At 42.1% G+C, this 24,406-nt stretch overlaps 1 protein-coding gene across 5 annotated transcripts; it reads left to right on the top strand.

Moving 5' to 3' along the window:
• The first annotated feature begins 2,179 nt into the window (after nt 1-2,179).
• Nucleotides 2,180-24,103, top strand: Ccp110 (centriolar coiled-coil protein 110). Of its 5 annotated transcripts, none has more exons than XM_031388050.1 (16): nt 2,180-2,439; nt 3,804-3,932; nt 5,330-5,484; nt 7,198-7,326; nt 10,685-12,335; nt 13,078-13,205; nt 13,742-13,904; nt 14,451-14,590; nt 15,140-15,256; nt 17,876-17,977; nt 18,185-18,301; nt 18,942-19,015; nt 19,967-20,029; nt 20,642-20,701; nt 21,141-21,226; nt 23,796-24,103. In XM_031388050.1, exons 3-16 carry the CDS (start codon nt 5,344-5,346, stop codon nt 23,846-23,848), a joined length of 3,024 nt encoding a protein of 1,007 aa, XP_031243910.1. In that variant the 5' UTR covers nt 2,180-2,439; nt 3,804-3,932; nt 5,330-5,343; the 3' UTR covers nt 23,849-24,103. The 5 variants fall into 5 exon arrangements, with proteins under 5 accessions (XP_031243910.1, XP_031243908.1, XP_031243909.1 ...); XM_031388048.1 differs by having other exon boundaries at nt 2,181-2,439; nt 13,075-13,205; XM_031388049.1 differs by having other exon boundaries at nt 2,181-2,428; nt 13,075-13,205; nt 23,796-23,848.
• Nucleotides 24,104-24,406: the final 303 nt, after the last annotated feature.

Genomic DNA, 24,406 nt, shown 5'->3' on the forward strand with positions numbered 1-24,406 from the left:
CCTGGCTGGCTGTCCAGGAACTCACTCTGTAAACCAGACTGGTCTCAAACTCAGAAATCTATCTGCCTCTGCCTCCCAAGTGCTGGGATTAAAGGTGTGTGCCACCACCGCCCGGCCTATTCTTTCTTTTTTTTTTTTTTTAAGATTTATTTATTATTATATCTAAGTACACTGTAGTTGTCTTCAGGCCGCACCAGAAGAGATCTCATTATGGGTGGTTGTGAGCCACCATGTGGTTGCTGGGATCTGAACTCAGGATCTTCAGAAGAGCAGTCAATGCTCTTACCCGCTGAGCCATCTCGCCAGCCCATTTCTATTCTTAAAGAACTCATTGTGGTGGGGCTAACTCACACTTCTGCTATGAAAATGTTTCCCTGTATTCTCAGTTTTTAATCTTTGTGCCTGCAGCGCCAAGCTAGCAAGTGAAGGAACCGTTTCTCACCTGCCCAAAAAGACAAGGCAAGATGCCTTGTGTGAAGGTCACAGAGCCTTGACCTATTCAACTGTATTAGTAAGGAACTGGTCTCTTTGCACAATAAAGAGCTGGGGTGGAAGGACTGATAGAGGCAAAAGACAGGGAAGTAGAGCAGAGAGATAGAAAAGCACAGACATTGGCTTGAGTTAGACGGGCTAACCGAGAGAGTGCCCCAGCAAACAAGCCAACATCCTTATACTATACAGAGGTCTCCAGGTCTTTATTATTAAACTATAAGTGGGACCCCCGAAAGCCCCACATTACATTGTCCTCAAGATTAACAGAACATTTCTAGATCTTGGACTCCATTTCAGGGCTTATTCACTGCTATGGGGCACTTTAGTCTCTGTCAACTTTGTCCCTCACACCAAGGTTCCCTCCCGCCACCCCTTCCTGAGGAACTGCCTCTGTTAAAGACTTTGCCTGAGAGCTCATTCTCTCTGAATCCCAGTGTGTTTCATTGGGGTAGTGTCAGTGGGACAGATCTCCCTCTTGATCTCTATCATACCATGGCTCTTCTGCCTCCAGCTCTTAAGCCTCTTACTTTTCTTTTTTGGCATGAGTGTAGATATGTATAGAGAGATACATATGTATACATGTACATATGTATAGAGAGACCAGAGATGGATGTTTGGTATCTTTTTCAGTCAATTTCCACTCTAGTTTTTGAGAGTCTCATTGAAACTGGAGGTCACTGATAGCTAGAATGGCTGGCCTGTGATCTCCAGTGAGTTCCTGTTTCTACACTGACAATTATAATTTCTAGCTGGGACCTGCAGCCTTTTTAGGAGAGTATTTAGGCTATGAACTCAGGTCCTCATGCTTGTGTGGCAAAAACTTTAGTGACTGAGCATCTCTCCAGACCACCCTTTCTTCCTAGGAGAGATTTTTGTATCAGGTGCAGTGTAAGAGTTTTCTCAGGTACGCCTCACAACCACCTCACAACCACTCTTGGTAGGCTCTTTCTTCTTTTTGTTTTCTTTTGTTTTTTTTTTTTTTTTGTTTTTTCGAGACAGGGTTTCTCTGTGTAGCCCTGGCTGTCCTGGACTCACTCTGTAGACCAGGCTGGCCTGGAACTCAGAAATCCACCTGCCTCTGCCTCCCAAGTGCTGGGATTAAAGGCATGTGCCACCACTGCCCAACTCTTGGTAGGCTCTTTAAAACTCCCAGTATACATATACAAAAATAAGCACCAGGAGGAAGGTAAAGCTCAGTTACAGAATGGAAATGGTGTCATTAAATCAAAAAGCTGGCAGTGAGTAATTTAGATAAGAACTAACAAAAAATATTTGTGGAGTTTGTTTTTTCTGACAACTTGAATCTGCTACCTTTTCCTCTGGACATTCCCCGCAACTGATCTGCAAATGAGTGCAAATATATTAAGGCTTTGAGCTGGCATCTGCGATCCAGCAACATTTTTTCATTTATAGGGAAAACATGGATGAATGTTGTACATTTTCCATTGACTAAACAGGAAGAGGCTATCTCTATACAGACAGACAGACAGAGAAACAAACAAACAAAAATACCCGACAACTTCAAGGAACACTTTTAGGGCTTTAGACCCTGAGGAGAATTTCTATGGTAATTTATAGTCAAAGCGCTTAGTTTGCAGTGGAGACTACTCTTCCCAGCGTGCATCTCGGTTGCGTATAAAACTTGTAAGCAATTGCTGATGCACCGCAATGCACCTTGGGGATTGTAGTCTATGGAGGCCCAACAGCTTCAACTGCCCGCCAAACAGCCGCCGGAAGTACCGGCCCTGAGGGGTGGAGTTGAGCTGGTGGCGGCGACAGCGGTTGCCAGGATCCCGCGTTGCCGCCTGAGGGACCCGTAATATGGCGGGGAGGAGGAGGAGGAGAAGGCGGCGGACCTAGATGCGCTCTATCTGAACCGACTGAGGCCTTTGCTTATTGAGGAGGCTGGTCCACGGGCAGAGAAGCTGACCGGACAGTAGGTGTCAGGTGTGTGCTAGAGGACTGGGTTCGTTTTTCTACGGGCTGAGCTGAGACCCGGCATTGGTGTCCCGCGGGACGGAAGGCCGGCGTTGCGGACCGGGCTTGGCTTCCCTCGGTCACGAGCCCTTGAAGGCATCGGGAATGGAGAGGCGGGAGTTGAGGACTTGGGTCGGGGGGACTTGGAGGGGATGCTTGGATGCTGGCTCCGCCCAGTGAAGCATCCTGCGCTGAAGAGTAGGCATAAGGGCTTGGGGCTTCAGCTTGGTGCTGGAGATAGTGCAGGAGATGGAAGCGTCCCCCAGGATGTGCACTGGCCATTTCTAAATACTGGTTACCACAACCAAAGGCCCATAGGAGCCCTGTTTACACCAGCTTTGCCACTCTGGGGCATCGGCAGGATAATGTAGCTAGTTCTTTCAGGTACCCTTGATGCTGTTAGGTGACACCTTTGCTACTTCCTACCCTAAGAGATGGATTTGGATGAGGAAAGCCCTTTCTCATATTTTCAAGTCACATTTGAGTCTCAGGAAGAACCAAAAATTCTCCCTTCTCCAAGAGGTCACACGCAGGAGATAAAAAAAAAAAAACCATTATATCCTCCATTTGGAAGCAGCTTGCACTTATTGATGCTTTCTACTTGTCCTACATACAGTACTGCGATTGCTGTCTGGGCTTTATCTTGTTGTGTTCTCATAAAATCACTTTGAGACAGAGCCCTACTTTATAGATGGTGGGGCACAGGGATAATATTAACCTACCATGAATGTACAAACAGCCAGTAAGTTCCTAAATAACATCTTTCCCCCTTTACAGACTATAGGAAGTTTATGTATTTGTGGAAACTTTGTGTTGAGCAGCCAGCTTGGAAGCTGTGTTACCTTTGTGTTTCCTTTCAGTGACATTTCTGAGTACTGGTAATGAATGAGCAGATAGGAGCATGAGGCTATAGGGTTTGCCAACAGGTTCCTTGGACAAGGGTCACTCGTAATTAGGTATAAATGGAGTAGAAAAGGCATGCCTGAACCTGCTGAGGCTGGTGTGACTGTAAGTGGACCATGGACCAGTAATGCCTGATGCTAAAGTATGGGGTGGTAGGTTTGAGGTTGCGATCACCTTGTCATCAAGACTCCCTTAAAATAAACCTTGCTTGCAAGTGGCAACTGGTGTGAGAAATGTAGTGCCCTCTTGCACAGTCGTAGAATCCGGACTCTCTTTTTAATTACTACTTTTGCAATTGAGAGGGACCTAGTTCTCTGGGAATAGAGTTGTTCTCCAAGTTGCCATTCTCAGAATTCTCTTCATTCTGCTAGTCTTGCTTTACATTGCTTGGTCTATTTGCCCTAATTAATGTATTCAATAATTGCATTAAGTGCCTACTGTATGTGTCATGGCGATTCAGTGAGCAAGACTGAGAAGGTACCTGCTCTTATGGAGTTTATATTTTGGTGGAAGAAGATACCCCAAACTCAAGGAAATAAACGAGATCATTTCAGATAGTGGTAAGTACTCCAGAAACTGGGAAACATCAGGGTGATGTGATAGTGTTTGAGGCAGGGGAACTAAGGTGGGCTGAAATTGAAGGGTAGGAAAACCAGTCATGCTCTAGACTATCTGGAGCTTTCTTCAGCCTCACATGAGCACTGGAGCTTGAATGTCTAATTCATTGGCATACTGTACATTATTCTGTTACTGTACCTTTGCAGTGTAGAGGGGTATGTGTGGACCACTCAGGGGAAGCAGATAACACTTCTGCAGCAATGGGATATCTCTCTATGATGCTGTTAGACAAAAAGTAGAACTAATGAAGGCAGTTTATGTCCTTAATCTTCCCAGACTTTTGAGCATCTTCATTTCTGTGCACAAGCACAGAAATTACATAACATCATTTATACTCCCTTTAATAGTAAATACAAAGGATGTGTTTTTAAAAAGTAATTTAGCAGGAATGGATTTATTGGGACTTTTCTTATTTCTTATCTACTGGAAATTTTGGTTAAGATACTGTGATGTGAGTTGTTACAATTGTGCCAGAAAGAGTTATGTTGCTTCTTAGTCTGTGTTTAAAAAGTGAATGTAAGCCTGCAAAATGATCTAGGCTTTCTGGAGAACCAGTTATTTCTTTGAATTTGTGCACAAATTGAACAAATATAAGAACAGAGAGAAGTTCTGTGGCTCAGAACTCTGAGTGCTTTTTCTTCATTTCTATTTGTACTCTGCTTTTTCCTTGACTCTTTAATTTGAATGTGTATGATGTATAACTTAAGTCATCAGAGGACCAGCAGGACACCATGTTCCTTCTTATTTCATGTCTGCATGGCCCACATCATGGGCTAAATTTTCCTGTTCGGTCTTTGTTAACTACTTGCCTTAAACATGAACATTTAAGGGTATTATTGTATTGGACATTCTCTTCCCACAGTTTACTGGGCCCCTAGCTTGTTAGGATTATAATAATGTTCCTTTTGTTATTTTCCCTTGCCTTACCAGAGCCAGGTTGCATAATGTTATGCAAAACAGGCAATCAGTAAATACTTAGCACACGCTAAAAAGAAGGCTTTGGCTGGCTAGGCATAGGCTGGCCAATCCTTCTGGTTACCTGGGATTTTCATAACCCCAAAGTTTTCTAAGAATTGTGAAATTGCTGGGCTGATTGTTTGAAGTTGCTTAGTGACCTTTCAGGCTTTCAACTATAAAATAAAGTTAATTAATAAAACCTGCAGAGCCAGGAGGTTTTCTGTTTTCACTTCTGCCTAAGTCAGTTGGTGTCCACAGCATCAAAATGAAGCCTAAGATGCACAGACAGAAAATTCCAGGAAGTGTTTACACAGCCCCGCTCTCTTGGGTAATAAATTGTGTTTTGTCAGCACACTACTAAGAGCAATTTTCTTTCTCCTAGTGTACGGTGGGAAGATGGAGAAATATGAGGAGTTCTGCGAGAAAGCGCTGGCCCGAGCTCAGGAAGCATCCCTGTCCACAGACAGCTTCCTGCCTGCCCAGGCAGAAAGTGTCTCACTCATCCGTTTCCATGGGGTGGCTGTACTTTCTCCACTGGTAAACTTAGTAATTATTTATGAAATATTTCTTCCATTCTAAAGCATATGTACACATGAGTGTAGGTGCTAGAAGAGGCCAGAAGAGCACTTCAGACCCCCTGGAACTGGAATGACAGACCACAGAGGAGCTTTGAGCTAAGCTTTGGTCCTCTGGAGAGCACTGTGCTCTAAACCGGAGTCAGCTCTCCTTCTCCCTTATTTGTTTTAAAATAACTTTTACTTTTAAACCAGTGAACAACTAATGCAGCTCACTGAAAATCAAATGGAAGATTTATAAACAGCTGATGAGATGCCTAATGTTTTTTATAATCACAGAAATACAATAGAAACGAGTTAGCATTTTTTTTTTTTTTTGCTTACTATATTTGCAACAATCTCATAGGACTTCATGTTTTCATGTTGTGAGGAAAGTGAATGTTTAATGCACTTTTATCAAGAAGGTCAGTTTATTTTTGGCAAGGAGTTTGGCAGTGTTCATCAGAATTTGTTTTAACTCAACTCAGCAATTCTATTCAGAAAGAATATCTTACAGATGTGTTTAAATAAATATGTGTAAGTTATAATAACATCATTTAAAATAGCAAAAGATTGCTGGGTGTGGTGACACAAGCTTTTGATTTCAGTACTTGAGAGGCAGATGTGAGTTTGAGGCCAGCCTAGTTTACAAAGTGAGTTCTAGGACAGCCAAGGCGGTTACACAGAGAAACCCTGTCTCAAAAACAAAAAGGAAAATAAAATAGCAAAAGGATTAATTACCAGTCCAAATATCCATTAATAATGGACTTTAACCATGTCCATTATATAAATTTCATGTTCCCATTAAAGTGAATGAGGTAGATCTACAAGTACAAGCATAGAAGGCTGTTCTGCACTGGAATAGCGGAACCTTGGCCTGGATTTAAATCAGTTTGCCATTCTCCTGCTGAGCATAACTTGTGGTCCATTTCATTAACTGTTAAATGGGAATACAGACAATGAGTGCCGAAAATGCTCATAATGCTTTTTGGGAATTAAATGGATACATGTAAAATGCTTAGCTCGTCCCTGGATCATAGGTGGCACTCAGTATACGCAAATGTTAACCATTTGCAGTTTTTGAAAAGAATGATATGTTCTTTCTCTTGTAAGGGGTAAGGGAACAGAAGATAGTAGAGAAGATATATTTATCATCATAGTCAATTTGATGTTATTTTTAAGTGAGACCCTATTTTAAATCAGAAAGTTAAAGGACTCTTAAATTTATTTTTGTTGTATAAGCATTAAAAACATCCACGTTTTTCTGTCAGCATGTTGTAATGAATGTTGTAGCACGTGGTTGGAAGGTAACACAGCGACCACCCACACCGCGCCCTTCAGTTCACTCTAAGGTGACCTCTTTGGACACATCACTCGAGGTGAGATGCATGTCAGCAGCTGTCCGGTAGAAGCTTCAGCCGAGCTCCCAGGGTCATTTTGTATTTGGGAAGTGAGCAAAGTACTTTTCCTTTGAGCTTGATTCAGCTGGCAGGAAGCTACATTCAGTGACATGCAGAGGTCATATGTGACAGAGCTCTATGATCTATATGTTACCTCTTTCTGCGTGACACTCACATGAAGTGCTCGAACCCCAGGCACTTCTCTGATGCTTCATACATGGTTCTGGTTGTTCTGATTCCAAACTGGCCAGTTTGATTCTCTTACCATTGAATGGCATGTTTATGATGTCTTGCAGCTTACCATTGAGAAGAGAAAGAAAATTCAAGAGGAAAAGCAGAAAGCACTTGATGTGCAAACAAGAAAGCAGGCCAATAGGAAAAAAGCCTTACTGACTCGTGTCCAGGAGATTCTTGAAAATGTTCAGGTGTGTCATCAAACTAAATTCTTCTAGATTGAGATGAAGACATCAGAAGTAAACACTGATAACAGCTTTGGAGAAAAGCTGACTAAATATACCTTATTGTTATGATGTGTTTGAGTGTAATTTGTTGGAGAGAATCCATTTGTTTGTTAGTACTGCCCAGTACTTGAATCAGAGAGGGTCCTTAGACAGTAGTACTATACACTGGATATAATTGCTTATTGTCTGTCTTGTGACTACAAACTGATTCTCAGTGTCAGAGATAATAGAATTGTCCATTGTAGTTAACCCCCGAACTAATCAGACTGTGAGCCTCACCTCGAGCCTTCAGCTTCTACCCTTGTCACTACCCTATCACTTCTCTACGTCCTTTAGGATGTGTCCAAAGATGTCACTTTAGAGTGAACTCAGTGGTGGGATGTGGGTGGTCACTGCGTTACCTTCTTTTTAGTCTCTGCTAAAGTAAATAACTGCCTTCAAATGTGTGTATAGCTGGGCAGTGGTGGTGCATCTCTTTAATCCCAGCACTTGGGAGGCAGAGGCAGGCAGATTTCGGAGTTTGAGGCCAGCCTGGTCTACAGGGTGAGTTCTAGGACAGACAGCCAAGGCTATACAGAGAAACCCTGTCTTGAAAAACCAAAAAAAAAAAAAAAAAAAAATATGTACGTGTACCTGTGTTTGTGTGTGTGTGTGTGTGTGTGTGTGTGTGTGCGTGTGTGTACATGTATGAAAACTTTGTTTTTAGCTATGGAAAAATGTCATGTGGATTAAACAAATAGGTTGGCCTACATGTATCTCCAGATTGAAACATTTAAACAATAATATCTATAGCCTTTTGTAATTATTTTTATTTAAATTAATTCAGATTTGTGTAAGCAGTAAAAAGCAACACCAATGATTAAAGTGGAAAAAGTAATTTCTGCCACACATAATACTTTTGTTCTTTTGTAACTTTGGGTTTGTAGTTTGCCTCTGTGACTCCTGCTGGATGGCCATGGGTAGTGAGCCTTACTTAGGCTATTTTTATTAATTGCTGCCTTCATTTACCTGTGGGGTTGTATGTAGTGTGGGTAGTAGATTTTAATTTGCAGATTTTAACTGCTGTCTATATTGGTTAGTACACAACAGTTTATTGACTTACTGGTAACTACAACAAAAATGGCAGTGTTCTGGATCTAGTCCATGGAGAGATCAAATTGCTATTAGCTGAGTCTACTAATGAAATTACTCTTGAGTCCCAGAACTTTCTGTTTAGAAAAGCATACATAATGCCAGATATAAGGAATTCCTTATAGAGACAGGGATTCCACGGAATACAGATATTTGGAGAGCCTCTCCTCTAAGAAACTTATGGTTCAGTTATAGATTTAAGTTTTTAAATTTAGTTTGTCTAACCTAAGGCACATTTTACTGGTATACTAAAAACATAGCTGTTGAGTATTAAAGATGTGAACTATGCAAGATTCTATAGCAGAATAATCCATGTCACTTAAGCCTGGGAGCATGTCCATGGACCCCAGGAACATGCACTTCTTTTGGTTTATTTTCATCCCAAGGTTGTCACCAAGAACACTTGTACTGTTTATTGCACAGTACCTGGAGACCATTATGTGTCTTGGGACTTATAAAGTGAAACTCAATTGCTATATAGTCTAGCAAAACAAAACAAAGCAAAACAAAAGCCTGTAAAAACAACCCCTTCAGATTTTTAGTATGCAGGATGTAATGAGCTCTCACTTTTTCCTGCTTGGTCTCTGAGGTACACATCATGAGTTATTCTCATTCTACTGTGTCAGCTGCTGACCTACTTGTCTGAAAATGTGCAGCTTGCCATCTTCACTGACTGTCACTGCTCTGATTAAAGTAAGCTTTGTAAGCTGAGTTCTAAGTTGAAAATTTCTAATTTTTAGAAAAATAGACAACATGGATGAACTATCATTTACTCCAGAGATGCCCCATCTTACGGGGAGGGTTGTTTTTAAGTCAACACATTTTTCTCCAGCTGGTATCCACAGAGGGGTCACAGAGAGAAAGATCCTCAGCAAAATAGAGGCAGGGTGGTCGTCTCAGGGAGCCGAAGCTCCTCAAAGGTTTTTTTGTTTTGTTTTGTTTTTGAGTCAGGGTCTTACTAGGTAGTAAGGCTGCCCTTGAATTTATAGACATCTACCTGCTGCCTCCTGCCTCTGCCTCATGAGTTCTGGAGTTAAAGGTGTGTCTACTACACCCAGCTAAAACTTTTAAAAAGCCTTATTTTTATATTTTGCTTGTATGTATGTCTGTGCATCATGTGTGTGTCTGGTGCCTGTGCAGGCCAGAAGAGAGCATTAGGTCTCCTAGAACTGAAGTTAGGAATCGTGAGCTGCATTATGTGTGCTGGGAGAACACAACTTGGTGCCCCTGCAAGAGCAGCAAGTGTCTTAACTGAGGAGCTATCTTGGTAGCCCCTCCTAGGGATTTTTCAGGAGATTCTTGAATAAGCCTATGGGAGGCAGGAGTCTTGTTGATGTCTTAAACAGGTTGTCTTTGTTTTCTAAGGAACTGTGTAGAACATTTGCTTACTTGACATTACTGTTGGGTGATGACTTGCCTTAGGAATACTTGCTGGTAGTGAGAGCATAGAACCAGAAGGAAGTTAGAGACACTGCTTTTATCCCAGGATTAAACTGGACATGGATAAACTGTGTAGTTGTGTGTGCATTCATATTTATCTTTTCCCTTTGAGTAAGCAGGCTAGGATAATACATATACTTCTTCTGTGGTAACTTGATCTCCATGCAGTTAAGGATATAGAAATTAATCTTTGAGTGTATTTTATTTGTCTTTTGTCTTTTTGAGACATAGTTTCATTCTGTAGTCCAGGCTGGTCTTGAACTTAAAGCAATCCTGTTTGAGTCTGAAGAGGGCTCAGGTGACAGGCATGAAAGATTCTTTGTGCTCTCAAATGTCAGAACTGTAAATCTTCCCTTTCTACTTTATTTTAGAAACTAGTGAAATCGAAGGCTTTTTTGAGGTGGGGTATACTTTTTTTTTTTGAGACAGGGTTTCTCTGTGTAGCCCTGGCTGTCCTGGAACTCACTCTGTAGACCAGGCTGGCCTCGAACTCAGAAATCTACCTGCCTCTGCCTCCCAAGTGCTGGGATTAAAGGTGTGTGCCACCACTGCCCCACCCCGCCTGGGATACACTTTTAATCTCAATGCTTGGGAGCTAGAGGCAGGAGGATCTCTGAGTTCAAGGATAATCTGGTTTTTATATAGAGCCTGTCTTAAAAACAAAACAACTACAACAATAGAAGCCCAAAGACTTTGCTTGTTTGTTTGTTTTATAATGAAGAAATACTAATTTTTAAATGTCCCCTTTCAGGTTAGAAAAGCACCAAATGCCAGTGATTTTGATCAGTGGGCGACAGAAACCATTTACTCTAATCCAGAAGTCACAGACTTGCATGTTCCTGTTACAATTCCAAACAGCTTGCTGAGCCCCACTGAACACTGCACTTCAGTAAAGCTTGAAAAGATAACTGGACTTTTGCCTGTGAATAATGAGGACCAACAAAACCCTAAGAGGATGGGGTTGCTTAGAGACTCAGAGGTGTCTGGTTCTCTGAAGCAGTGTGAGAGTCCAGAAAGCAGGCAGGCAGAAAATGGAGCTGCTGTAAGGCTCTCTTCAGCAAGCTCGCAGGAGACTGTCATTTCTGATGGTCCCCTCTTAGTAAAGGAAGAACAGGACCCATCATGTTTGGCTGAAGTCACTCCAGATCCCTACATAATGAGCCTTCAGAATCTAATGAAGAGGTCAAAGGAATATGTGGAAAGAGAGCAGTCTAGCCGGAGTCTGAGAAATAGTTTAAAGAGAAGTGTTAATGAAACTCATTCAGACAAAGAAAACGATGCTGCTAAGGCTAGCGACTGTATAAAGGAGAAGGCCCCACCCATGCCCATAGGCAGGCACTGTGGCTCTGCCATCCCCGACAAACCAAGCCTTAATAAGTCAAATGTCCTCCTCCAAGGTGCTTCACAAGCACGCAGCAAAGGCACGTCAGTTTTAGCTAGCTTTTCTAAAATAGACCTACCTACAGGAACTGCTCCTCCCACTGCTCCAGATGCCGAATCAGATTTTAAAGTTGTTCCTACCTTTGTTACTGAAAATAAAGTAAAAAGTCTTACAGGTCCATATGCCAAATTACCTAGTCCAGAGCCAAGTATGAGTCCTACATTGCATCGAAGGCATTCCCGGTCATCATCAGCATGTCAGATCCTTATAAACAACCCAGTAAATGCCTGTGAGCTAAGCCCAAAGGGAAAAGAAGAGGCAGTGGGTAGAATTGCTCCCGCTGCTGCTGAAACAGCAAATGAATCTGAAATTGTGCCAAAGTCACCAACTGATTTGACAGAGGTTTATTCAAGTAATGTTTCTGCTACCAAAACCACGTCTGATAGCACAAGAGAGATGGTTGTGGGTAAGCCAAGTCAGGTGCGGCAGGCTTTAGGAAATCAATTGGGCAATAACGTCACTGTTGAGCGGTTTGCTGTGGAAGGTCCCTTCATACCTGTTGATAGGGGAGCCCAGAATGTGGACAGTACTTGTATGGCTGTGCCCAAGTTGCCTGAACTGCAACCCACCAGTCAGTGTGCGTCAAGTCAAACCTTGGAAGATGTGGGTGGACTCAAGTCAGCCAGTATGCTAGGAAAAAACTCCTGCAACTTACAAATGGAACTGAATAAATCTTACGATGTGAAGCACCCATCTCCCTTACTTATGCAAACCCAGAATTGCAGACAGCAGATGGACACACCTCCAGTGCTCTGTGGAAACGAACAGTTCGTAGATAACAGTTTCGAAAGAGTTAAGCGGAGACTTGATTTAGATGTTGATAGTTTACAAAAAGAAAATTGTCCTTATATTGTAACAGCTGGAGCAGCTGAGCAGGAGTGGGACCGTCTGCCAGAGAGAAGATGCCCCAAGGGATCTGTCCACATCAACAAGAGTAAGATGCTGGAAACTAGCCCCAAAGGTAAGAACACTTAAGGAGTGATGGTGAAGTTCATTGTCCTCTGTGTGTAAGGGCACTTAATTGTACTGATCTTACTAGAAACATAGTACATGCTTACTGCCCTTTGTTAAGGTTTCTGTTTTGATTTCTACACACACACGCCTACATGAAAACACATGGATGCTCTGTAACACATACACAAGCAAAAGAAAAGTAGAGATCTGGGAGAAGGACAGTCAAAAATAGATATTGATGCATCTCAAGATTTATGTGTATGTGTGTGTATCTGCATGAGTTTATGTGCACCACATTCATATGGATGCCTGAGGAGGTTAGAACGCATCCAGTTCCCTGGAATTGGAATTACAAGTGGTTGTGGGCAACCTGATATGGGTACTGAGAACCAAATCCAGGTCCTCTGGAAAAAGAGTGAGTGTTTTTAATCTCTGTGCTTTCTTTATCTCTAAGAGCACATCTTAAAGCTAGTCAGACTTTGGAGTTGCTGGAGACGTGTAGTCTTGGCTCCAGGAGGTCTGGTGAATGAGTGGGAAGGCAAGGAGATGCAATGCTGTTCCTCCTGAGTAGCATGAAAGAAGGGGACAGAGCAGTGAGAATGGTTCACTCGGGAACTGGCTATGTCTGGCTTCTGCTATGTGAGGAATACCCTCTGCTCAGAAGCAGAGCTCAGGTTGATCGCAAAAAATATGAACTGTTGGACTTTCAATGAATTTTCTCAATTTAAGCCCACGTTTCTTTTCAGAAGGCCAGGAGCTACTGAAAAGCAAGATGTTAGCTTTTGAAGAAATGCGCAAGAGACTAGAAGAGCAGCATGCCCAGCAGTTATCACTTCTCATAGCTGAGCAGGAGCGGGAGCAGGAGCAGCTGCAAAAGGTGAGGCACTGAGATGGGGCGGGCTAGCAGTCAGCTTAGTCAGTGTGTGATTCGGGCCATGTGCATATATTGACAGTTTCCCTCTGTGTATCTTATTTTGAGGTGATCATTGAGCTTGATGTGTAGATATATTTTGTTGACAGAGTGTGAAGCCTAACATTTAGGTCCTCACCCAAAAGCCACTGAGTAATTTGTGGAAGCGTACTTCATTGAATCCTTCATTCAGAATTCTTAATATTTTTAAAGGTATTTTTAAAATAGATGCTGAGTATACATTTTTAAGAACAATATCATAAAGATACTTGTTTTGTGATTTTATAGTCACATCCCTTGTTAAATTTAACTTAAAAATAAAAAACATTAACATTTTAAAAAGTGATATCAGCTGAACCAGTTATCATAACTTTGAGGGAGGAAGACTTAAGATAAACAATAATGCACTCTGCTTGCACACACTTTCAGGCTAAGCCTACACTGGCATTATTTCAGATACCATTAAAGGATCTAGGATGCTATGCTTCATGGTCAATTTGCAGGAAATAGAAGAGCAGGAGAAGATGCTGAAGGAGAAGGCAGTTATGACGGATGTCTCTGACTTGAACAGTGCGCTGGAGCTAGAGTGGAGAAAAAGAAGCGATTCTGTTTTGCTAGAAACCATGCTGTCCCAAGTGGACTCACTCCAGACTTCAAACAACTCTGGTAGACTTTTAAGAATTGTTTTCCACTTGAAAGTTATTGTGCAGTAAGCTATTTTAATCATGCTTTCTTTCTGGTAATTTAATGCCTATTCCACCCCTATTTGCCTGCTGCTTAGTAGCCATGAAAAATGACATGATATGGGATCTAAGGCTACAGAGCAGGTGTCCATGAGAGGACTCACCATAACAAGAACAGGCAGTTGGGCCCAGAGCCCGGCCACTTATTCATGCAGCAGGTGACATGCTCAAGTGAGAGCAGTCGCCTATCTCCTGAGTGGTTTGGAATTACCTCTAATTCCCTAGCAGCAGTTAGATCTTTTCACAGCATCAAATTATTCTGAGATTCTGTTTGTCTTGAAAAGCTCCATCTGGCACAGAAGCTGAATGTCCATGGATATTTTATGTCTGTGTTGGCTCAGCCTCTGAGATGGCCGTTACTCATCGAGTGTCACAAATGTTTATTACAGCATTCTGCATATTCTGATTATGTGACATTCAGTATGATGCCATGGATCACTCTACTAGTCTGTACTCTGTGTTTCTCTAGGCTTTATAAATTCTGCCCTACAATATAGCTTTGGCTCTACAAGTGAAGCACCGTTCTACCTCTGGGGATCACTGACCAGTGGCGTGACCAAACTCTCAGTAACAAGGCCTTTTGGACGGGCCCAAGCTAAGTGGTCTCAGGTGGGGAGTATATGTCTGTCAGGTTGTTGTTTTTTTTTTTTTTCTTAACATGTTTGTTTATTGGGGTGGGGCTTGCATGTCACAGCATAAGCTTAGAGGATAGCTTATGGTAGTTCTCCCTGTCCACCATGTGGGTCCTAGGGCCTGGTGGCTAGTGATTTTACCTATCGAGCATCTCATCAGACGAGTTTATCTTTTTAAAGAGCTATGTTTTAGGTTGCATACTGAACATGAGTTTATTATTTTTGGTACAGATGAAACTCCATGAGCAAATGCCTAGGAAGGAATGTTAGGTCGTAGTGATAGATTAGGAGTCATAATTGCCAGGCGGTGGTGGCGCACGCCTTTAGTCCCAGCACTTGGGAGGCAGAGGCAGGCAGATTTCTGAGTTTGAGGCCAGCCTGGTCTACAGAGTGAGTTCCAGGACAGCCAGGACTACACAGAGAAACCTTGTCTCGAAAAAACAAAAACAAAAACAAAAACAAAAACAAAGTCATAATTAAGTATGGTGCTAGGATTCTTACAGCATTGTTTCTAATTTCTTTCTAGGTCTTTAGTCCAGAAATACAAGCAAAATTTAACAAAATAACTGCCGTGGCAAAAGGGTTTCTTACTCGTAAACTTATGCAAACAGACAAACTGAAGCAACTTCGACAAACTGTAAAAGTAAGGTTACTGAAATTCCTTGTTTTTCACTTCATTTCAGTCTTCTGACAGCTGAGCTCAGAACTCAGATCAAATTCTTTTAGTTACTATAATTTAGTTGATTTCATAAGTCTGATTACTTAGATGTTTTTTCCAGATTACTAACCCCTTACCCCCAATATAGTTGTGTGTAGAATGTTCATTTCAGGCATAACATGGCCGCTGCACACTTGTTTGTTTATTTGTTTGGTGTGTGTGTGTGTGTATTCCACAGGCAAACATGGGTGTCCTGATCATCATTCTCCACCTTATTACCTTAAGACAGAATCTCTCCGTGAGTATGCAGCTGCCCTGGCAGCCAGCAAGTCAAGACAGTCTCCTGAGCCTGTCTACCCTAGCACCGGAGTTACAGGCCACATGATCACACCTGGCTTTTTACATGTGTGTTGCAACTTTGAACTCATGTTCATCTCTGTGCACAGAGAGTGCTCTCACCTCCTGAGCCATCTACCTAGCCTTTGGCACACTCTTGAACTTGCAGTTGTGATTATTTGCTTAAAATGTGCTTCTGATTAGGTCCACGAGTACTCTCATGAAGATGGCTGGCTGCTAGGCCTTGTCTCTCCCTGCCAATTTATTCAGTTAATGTTTGGCAAGAGAGGGAGAGATATTTCCTTCTTGCTGCAGCTACTAGTAAGGCACCCATGCTCTGGAGGCAGCCCTAATGAAACTCACTGGGGCACGCTCTTCTGGACATCACGGGTACTGCACACATGTGGTGCACTTGGAAGCAAACACTCAGGCATACAAAATAAATCTATTTGAAGAAAAAACAAGAGCATCCTAACATAGAAGCCCTAGGTGTATGTGGTCAGCTAGCACAAAGGTAAAACAGCTTTTTACATCTCAAGTGCTTAGAGTACTTTCCCCCAGTTCTACTTGTTCAGTTACAGAAAACTAGTCTGAGAGGTGGGAAACGAAAGCCTCCACCCCAAGAGGCCGCAGCAGAGCAGGCTATACCCGGACCAGGGTACAAAAAATTAGCCTGTGCCAGAGGTGGGGTATGTGGCTACCATCTGCCAAAAGGCTTGTGGAGATGCCTGAGTTAATTAATTTGGGCCTGGGTTAATAGACTTCTGTCTCATCCCTGTGAGGAATAATAGAGGCAGGGATCCCCTGAGGTCTTGGATCTTGTAGGGCTAAGGTATCCTGGGGCCCTTGGTAGACATTTCTTGGCTCTTCCCTGTCTCATTTCCACCTGTCCCTCCACCTCTATGCTCCTATGCAGCTCACCACACAGCCTCTGGCTCACAGAGTATGCACAAGTGAAGAAGGCAAGGTTGGTAGGCCTGCCCAGAGGGGAGGCTGAGACAAAAAGCTTATTTGTGTGATTGTGTCACCTTTGTGAATAAGGGTTATCATTTCTTCTGCTGGTAACAACTTGATCCCTCTCAAGAAGGAGAACTGGTGTGAATGAGTTTTAGAAAATGATGTTAGGGCTGGAGAGATGGCTCAGTGGTTAAGAGAACTGACTGCTCTTCCAGAGGTTCTGAGTTCAATCCTAACAAACACATGGTGGCTCACAACCATTTGTAATGAGGATCTGATGCACTCTCCTAGTATGTCCAAAGAAAGTGACAGAATACTCATATACATTAAATAAATAAATAAATAAATAAATAAATCTTTAAAAAAGAAAATGACTTTAATCATCCACTCCTGAGTGGGGCAAAGTCACGCTTTTCTTCCACAAAGTATTTATTTTTGGAGACCTGGTTTTACTGTAGCCCAAGCTGGCCTCAGACTCATGGCAGTCCTGTTTGAGCCTCTCTGGTGACCGTCCCAGCTATGGGTCACCATCCCAGCCTGAGCAGTCTTAAAGCAGCACAGGCCATCTCACTCATCACTGATATGTTCCTGGTGCCATTTATGTGCCCTAGCCCACCCAGACTCTCACAGTGAGTCTCTGTCCCATCCTGGGCTGTGCCGTGCCGGCTGCTTGAAGCCAAGATGGCATTCCTCTGCTCTACGGTATGGCTTGGCTTTCTGATAGATGGGGAAGTCTCCATAGGTCACAGCTATTGGACTGGCCCTATAAGTCCCTGTGTGTACTTCCTTCTCATGTTCCTCCCGCTGGTTATCCTCTTTAACCTTAGCATCTTGATGGTGCAGCTCTACCTCCTGGCCTTGTTTATCGCTAGGGGCAATTCTAAATTCAGCAATATGGTCAAGGATTGTCACTGCCGGCCTTTTCACCAATACCTGAGTTTTTAGATTCTTCAGATTTCGCATTCACCGTAGCATACAAGTATTCTTACAGATGGGCCATTAAGGTCCCAGGACACTACATGTGAGTTAATGATCGGGTTCAAATGACTGCTAATCCTGAACCACCTGACCAAGTCATGTGGCCTTCCCGTATGGAGAGGATACAGAAGCCAGCCTGAACAGCATTGCTTCAGTGTTTGCAGTCCCTTTGCCATTCTGGGCAGGAGAAGGCAGGGAAACATGGTGAGGGGGCAATGGCTTCTTGATATGTCATCAGTAATAATTTTTGTGTTCTTAGTAATTTATGATGGAGAAAGAATAAAAGGAAACTTCCTAGAAAACTGGTTTTGAAAGAGTGTCTCTTTCTTTTAGGACACGATGGAATTCATACGAAGCTTTCAGTCAGAAGCCCCTCTGAAGAGAGGTGTTGTCTCAGCCCAAGATGCTTCCCTTCAGGAACGAGTGTTAGCTCAGGTAGATGCTGCTGCCCTGAAGGTTCCTAACTGGGGGCCCAGGATTGGAAATGTATTTCTCTCTTTGTTTAAACAGGGAAATAGGTTTCAATGAAAACTTCTGTACCTTCTTACTCCAAATGAAAGATGTACACACAGTATTCGTTGTATTACTAAATTCTAGCCTCATCTTTTGAGTGTAGACACTGGTTTCCTCTTTCACACCTAGTTGCGAGCTGCCCTGTATGGTATTCATGACATCTTCTTTGTGATGGATGCAGCTGAGAGAATGTCAATTCTCCATCATGATCGAGAAGCCCGCAAAGAGAAACTGCTCCGGCAAATGGTATGTACGCCATGCCTCTTTCTGCCAGAGAGGCGTTTCTGAGCCTGGGTGATGGAGGTTCCATGGCATTCCCAGCAGCTCCGAAGCTCGATGGGCCCCAGGGTTCTCAGCACCACTGAGCTGTGTAGGGAGCTCCCCAGGAACTGCACAGTGACTGAATCTTGTACTGTGGTGGGATTGGATCTGAGGTCTGAAACCTTGGATGTTTTGTTCTGGTAGCTCATAGGAAACTGCCAACTGCTCCTGATTGAGTTTTCTTATCACTTTCATACAGATTTTGTCGCTTTTGAAGTCTGAAAAGTGGTTCCAAACTAATTTAGAACACTGCTGGCTGGCAACCACACACAAAAGTATAAATAATAGTAATTTTAACAGTGCTTAAAATCCAGATTACTTAAAAACATTAGCTAAGCACCTGGCTGTGGTGGCACACATCTTTAATTCTAGGAATCAGGAAGCAGAAGTAGGCAGATCTCTCTGAGTTCAAGGCCAGCCTGGTTGATCTAGACAGCTTCAGAACAGCCAGACCTACATAGAGAAAGGTGTGTGGTGCCACCGCCTGGCTCTGGATTGTTTTATGTTGTAACACAGTGAGATTGCTACCAGACCAGTTGGCCTGATGCTCCTTTTGTACTTGAAGGATAAGATGAAAAGTCCACGAGTGGCGCTTTCAGTGGCAACACAGAAGTCCCTCGACAGGAAGAAGTTCATGAAGTAAGTTTTGTTTGTCACTTTATTACCAGCCAGGTAATTTTAGTTATCAGCCAATCTGTTCCAGTAGGAAGTAAACAGGGACTGGGTAAATGGCTCAGTGGGTAAGTGTGCTGGCTGCTTTTGCAAAGGACCAGGGTTTTATTCAACAGATGTCCTCTTCTGGTCTCCATAGAAACCGCATACACATTCTACACTCACATGTGTTTAGGCAAAATACTCATATGCATAAAGTAAAAATTAAAATTAGAAATAACAATTCGCTCACTCTTCTGTTTTCTACAGCTGAGCTAATAGAAATCCCTCTTTCTTGCTCTTTCTTTTTAAAGACACTACATAGCCTTTGCTACCTGCAACATGCTATAGCCTAATTTGGGATTAAAGGTGTCTGCCACCATGCTGGGTAGAAATTCTTCTTTAGATATAGAAATTTATTGAAATGATTTATCATTTGATAAATTATAAATTATTATCAACAATCAGTTGTCAAACAATCTCAATAGTTCTTATTTTTTAATATTTAATTATTTCACCATTTGAATAAATTCCCCCTGATATCTGAAAGATATCCCAGGGTAAAAGCTCAAGAGGAAGTATATTTTAGTAACTATCATTTAGAAACTTAAGTTTTTTGTTTTATGTGTATGAATGTTTTGCCAGCATGTAGATTTGTTCACCGTGTGTACACATGGTTTCCACAGAATCCAGAAAGGGCTTTGGATCCCTTGGAACTGGAGTTACGGACAGTTGTGAGCCTCTGGCAGCCCAGTCTAGGTCCTCTGGAAGAGCAGCAGCGCTCTCAGGCTCGGAGCCGTCTCTTTTCTCTATGCTGGTTTTCACTATGCTCAGCACAAGCCTTTAGAAGGCCCTCATGTCTCAGTGCTCTTCTGTCATTTGAAAGCCTGTTCTCTCCCTTCTCAAACAAACATTATCCTTGTCTTTATATTGTGCTAGAGTTGCTGAAATGGGAATGCCAAATAAGAAGTTCCTGCTTAAGCAAAACCCTTCAGAAACAAGGTAAGAAAAATCACTTCATCCTAGTGAGAAGCCTTGTTTTTTATTTTTAAAGAAAATTTTATACCTAAAGCTTAATTGTTTTAAAAAAATAAAAAGCAACTTTGCTGTGTGTTAATAGGCTGAGCTGGAGGAGCTAAGGCTCAGCACTTACATTAATGTATGGTCCTATTCCTGGGCACATGTGGGTCAGGTCCGAGGGTCCTGGCACTGTTTGTAGGACAGGCCATTTCTGGCAGAAATTTCAGACTACCAGGGCATCTTCAGTACTTGTTTAAAGACCTCAGGACACCGGCTTTCTGGTTCATACAGTTTGTCTTTCCCTCTTGTAAAATGAGTGTTTTGTCTCATGTTTGAGAAGTTGGCATTTGTAAGGCATATCAGAAAATTCTTTAAAGGCACAGGGATTGCATGTGTTGGCTATTGCTTTCCTGATGAAAACCTGAGGTCTGAGCTCATGGTGAGCCAAGTGTAAGCCCCTTCCTAGTGCTTTAGTCAGTCAGCCCCTCCAGCACAAATGGCTTCTAACCTCACCATTGTCACCTTTTACCCGTTGAGAGAAAGGAAAAGTGGAATTTGTCTTTGGAATTAATTTTGCATTTAATTTGTCAACAGAATCCTTCAGCCAAACCAAGGACAGAATGCACCAGTTCATAGGCTACTTAGTAGACAAGGGTAAGAATGCCATACATGGGATGTGAAAGTATTCAAGCCAAGATCAGTACAAGATCTACTGTCTGCTGTACTGTGTATGTCAAGGTCCGATTTGTGTGCAGACAGCCCGAGAGCTGCGCTGCTGTGTAAATCTCTTAGTCATCATCCGGCGTGGGCATGCTTTTAGTTCTCATTTCATACCATCCTACTCATTATATGTTTTAATATAAGCTTCTTCATCAAGTAAGTTTAGCCTCACCAATGATTCTCCAACCAAGTGTGAAGCAGGAGTCTGGTCTCCTGTGGGAACACAAGTGCAGCTCTCCTGACGGCTGGGTGCGTGTGCGGGATTTCAGTTCTTCTCAAGCTTATGCTTTGAGTAGTTGATGCTGTGTGCTTGTTTTCTCTGAAGTGCAGACCTTCATGCAAGTGACTGATTAACCTTTTTATATTCAATTAGAACCCCTAAGACACCAGTGAAGGGGGTTGTGCAAAATAGACAGAAGCCTTCACAGAGCAGAGTGCCTAACAGAGCGCCTGAGGCAGGTGTGTAGCAATCAATTCCTGGAGCCCATTCACAAGGGGCGAGCACAGTCCGCCTGACTCGGGTGTCACAGTGGGACACACAGTCTTCCTTGCCACCGTAGTGTTGGTGTATTCACAGTCTTCCTGTTGGTGACCGTTGTCTTAGTGTTTTGTGGAGGCCAGGAAATCCTAGGAGTTAGGCTACCTGTCTTAATGACTAGGCATTTTGTGGGAAACTCTGCTTTTAATTTGGAAAGTTTTGTAGAATTATCCAGGCTTACTTAGAATCCTTATATATGAGTAGAAATGGTCATCTCATATCTCATGTGGGTCTGAGCCCTGTGGCAGTGTATTAGCCACAGTTCTGAGTCTGTGCAAGGCCGCAGGATCCACAGTGAATATGCCAGGTGTATGGGAGGGAGCCTGAGCTTCCCTCTGTAAGAAGTCTGAGCCAAATCTCCTTATACTTATCATTATTCAAGGGTGAAATGGAAACCTGTTGGAATATTCAATTTAAGGTGGCAAGAAAGACAGATTCAGTTTTGAGCTTAGTCAAAACTCTTACCAAATGCTTTAACATTTGTTGGTATTTTGGTTAAGACATTTTGATTATGCTCACTGGATTATGCAGCCCATTAAAAACACTTTACAATGCTATGCTTTCAACTGCTGCTTTCGGACACTCACAGGCAGCCATATTAATCCCCAAGCGATGGAGGAAAGCTTGACTTAATGCTAGTCTCTCCACTAATAAACTATTAGGCAATGTTTGTAACCACATGAATGAGTGATTTCCTCCAAGTTAGACAAAGAAGAAGCAGTGTTACATCCAGAGATTTTGTTACCGTTCCTTTAGTCTTTCGTGTTATTACTAGTCATTCACATAGATTCTACAGGGAACAAGCTGTCAGGAAATGTGAGATCATTATAGACCTTTTGCATGAATGCTGTGCACATAGTTTGTAATGTCACATGTATCTAGGATATTTTACAGGGTTTTCTTTTGAAATAATTGAATGACAATCATTGAAGTTGTTTGAAAGTCGGATCCTACTTGCTTTAGAGACAGTCAATCAGCTTTGTAAGAAGTCAGACCAATCAGCAGCTCTGTTGCTTGTGACATTATGGGTGTGTTAGGATGTTTTCAGTTCTCATGTGAGTGTTGCAGGCTGCGGTTACTCTTAGGTGGCTGGACAATCATTGTGGAGTAAGTACTGTTCTGCCCAATAGCATCAGTTTGCTGCAGTGACTACTTTCCATGTTTTTTTCCTCATGCATTTCATCTCCATGATTTGTCACTTGTGAGTCTCTAAGCAAGGAGGCAAGTGCTCTTTCCACTGAGTAATTGACACTATAGGCAGGAAATTGCCACAGTTAATAATGTGTAATGGAACTCAGTTTTATAGCTATTAAGTTTAATTGCATTGCAGTACAATTAGTAATATAAATATAATCAATGTGCATATTTTACCTTTCTAAACAAGCAAAATGCCTTTTATTAATGTATGAATGTATAGACTATGAAAGCTCAGAATTCTTAGTTTTTTGTAAATTTTAGATAAATGGAGAATTTGACATAGTAACTAAAATGCTAATTATCAGTCCATCATTGCTCTCTTTTTTTTAAACTTTTATTGCATTATGATGAGAAAAGTTACATGATTTCAATTTATCTGAATTTGTTAACATTTAAAAACATATTTTAAGTAAATAGAATTAAATCACATTCTTGTTTCCCCCATTATTGCTCTTTACAAAGTCACCTTACCCTGGCATACTTCTAATGTCTTGGGTTATGTTTTAAGTAAATTTGAAATTATGGCTTGATTTGGTCTACATGAGTATTAAGTATTTTATTAGTAATTGATTTATTTAAAAACTTTGTTTTTATATGAGAGAGAATCTCACTTTATAGCCCAGGTTGGCTTTGAACTTATAATTTTTATTTTATTTATTTATTTTTTTTTGGTGTTTTTGAGACAGGGTTTCTCTTGTGTAGTCTTGGCTGTCCTGGAACTCACTCTGTAGACCAAGCTGGCCTCGAACTCAGAAATCCGCCTGCCACTGCCTCCCAAGTGCTGGGATCAAAGGCGTGCGCCACCACTGCCCAGCTGAACTTTTACTCTTCTGAGACAGCCTCTGCATGAATGGTCGAAGTTAGCACTCCTAGTTCCGAACACTGGTTTTTGTCATGGTCAGATAGCATTCTTGGAGGCTGAATTTTCAAGTGCCTAAGGATGCTGCACAGCATAAATATAGTTTCTACAAATTTTCAGTCTCGGAACCTATGCTGGAAATATTTTGTGTATGTTAGAGCGGACATGCAGCAGGTCTGGAAACCACTGAGCAGAGCAGAGCAGAGCAGGAACTGATGGAACAGAACAAGAGAGGGAGGTGAGGTCAGCTGGGTTCTCAGGGTCTCCAGCTCCAGCTGTCAGCTGAGGCAGCTGATTGCTGATGCTGTGTGCCAGTTTCTACCTCAGGATCGAGTTTAACAACATCCATCGCTTAGCCCATGCCTAGTAACTTACTAAATTATATCACAGACCCTTTCTAACCTTGAGAAGTAATAATTTTGCTCTATTTTTAGGAGCATATGCAGGAAAAATCCAAAGAAAGCGGCCAAATGTTGCGACAATTTAAGAAGACAGCACTCGCTGGGCTGAAGCCGGGGAGCAGGGCTGCTGCCACCCACATTCCACTCTAGTCGGGGCTTCTGACTTAGCCCTGGACTCTGCAGCAAAGGGACAGCAAGGGCTGAGCATTGTCCTGTATAATCTCAGCTTGGAGAATCCCTGCCTCATTTCCTATGAATATTGTTTGGATAAAAATGATTAGTATTTAGTAATTGTCTTGTTTCTGAGCTTAGCCTATATAAACATATTGTATGTGCCCAGAGGTCTACAGTCACCCTTTTTTATAAACATAAAAAGACATTTAGACTTATTTTTACAAATTATTGGAAAGATATCACCAATTGTAAATTAGCCCTAAAACCTAAATTTCATTCATGACTATATACTAATTGCTGAATTTGAGAAACAAATTAGATACTGTTGTATTCAAAAGGAAATTATTGCAGAAATACCCACTTTTCTAATTTTAAACACCCAGAATCCCATATCCTTTGACTTGCATTGTAGCTACCTAGAATGAAACACTTGCCTTGCAAAATCCCAAATAAGAAGTGACTGGGCGGGG

This window comes from Mastomys coucha, unplaced genomic scaffold (assembly GCF_008632895.1).
Source record: "Mastomys coucha isolate ucsf_1 unplaced genomic scaffold, UCSF_Mcou_1 pScaffold21, whole genome shotgun sequence".
In the NCBI taxonomy this organism is placed as follows: Eukaryota; Metazoa; Chordata; class Mammalia; order Rodentia; family Muridae; genus Mastomys; species Mastomys coucha.

Bases quoted from the DNA above. Each gene is read 5' to 3' on its own strand.
- Ccp110 (XM_031388048.1), top strand. From the start codon at position 5,344: ATGGAGAAATATGAGGAGTTCTGCGAGAAAGCGCTGGCCCGAGCTCAG. The intron at 19,016-19,966 runs GTAAGTTTTGTT...ATATTGTGCTAG, and splicing joins GACAGGAAGAAGTTCATGAA to AGTTGCTGAAATGGGAATGC. The intron at 20,030-20,641 runs GTAAGAAAAATC...ATTTGTCAACAG, and splicing joins CAAAACCCTTCAGAAACAAG to AATCCTTCAGCCAAACCAAG.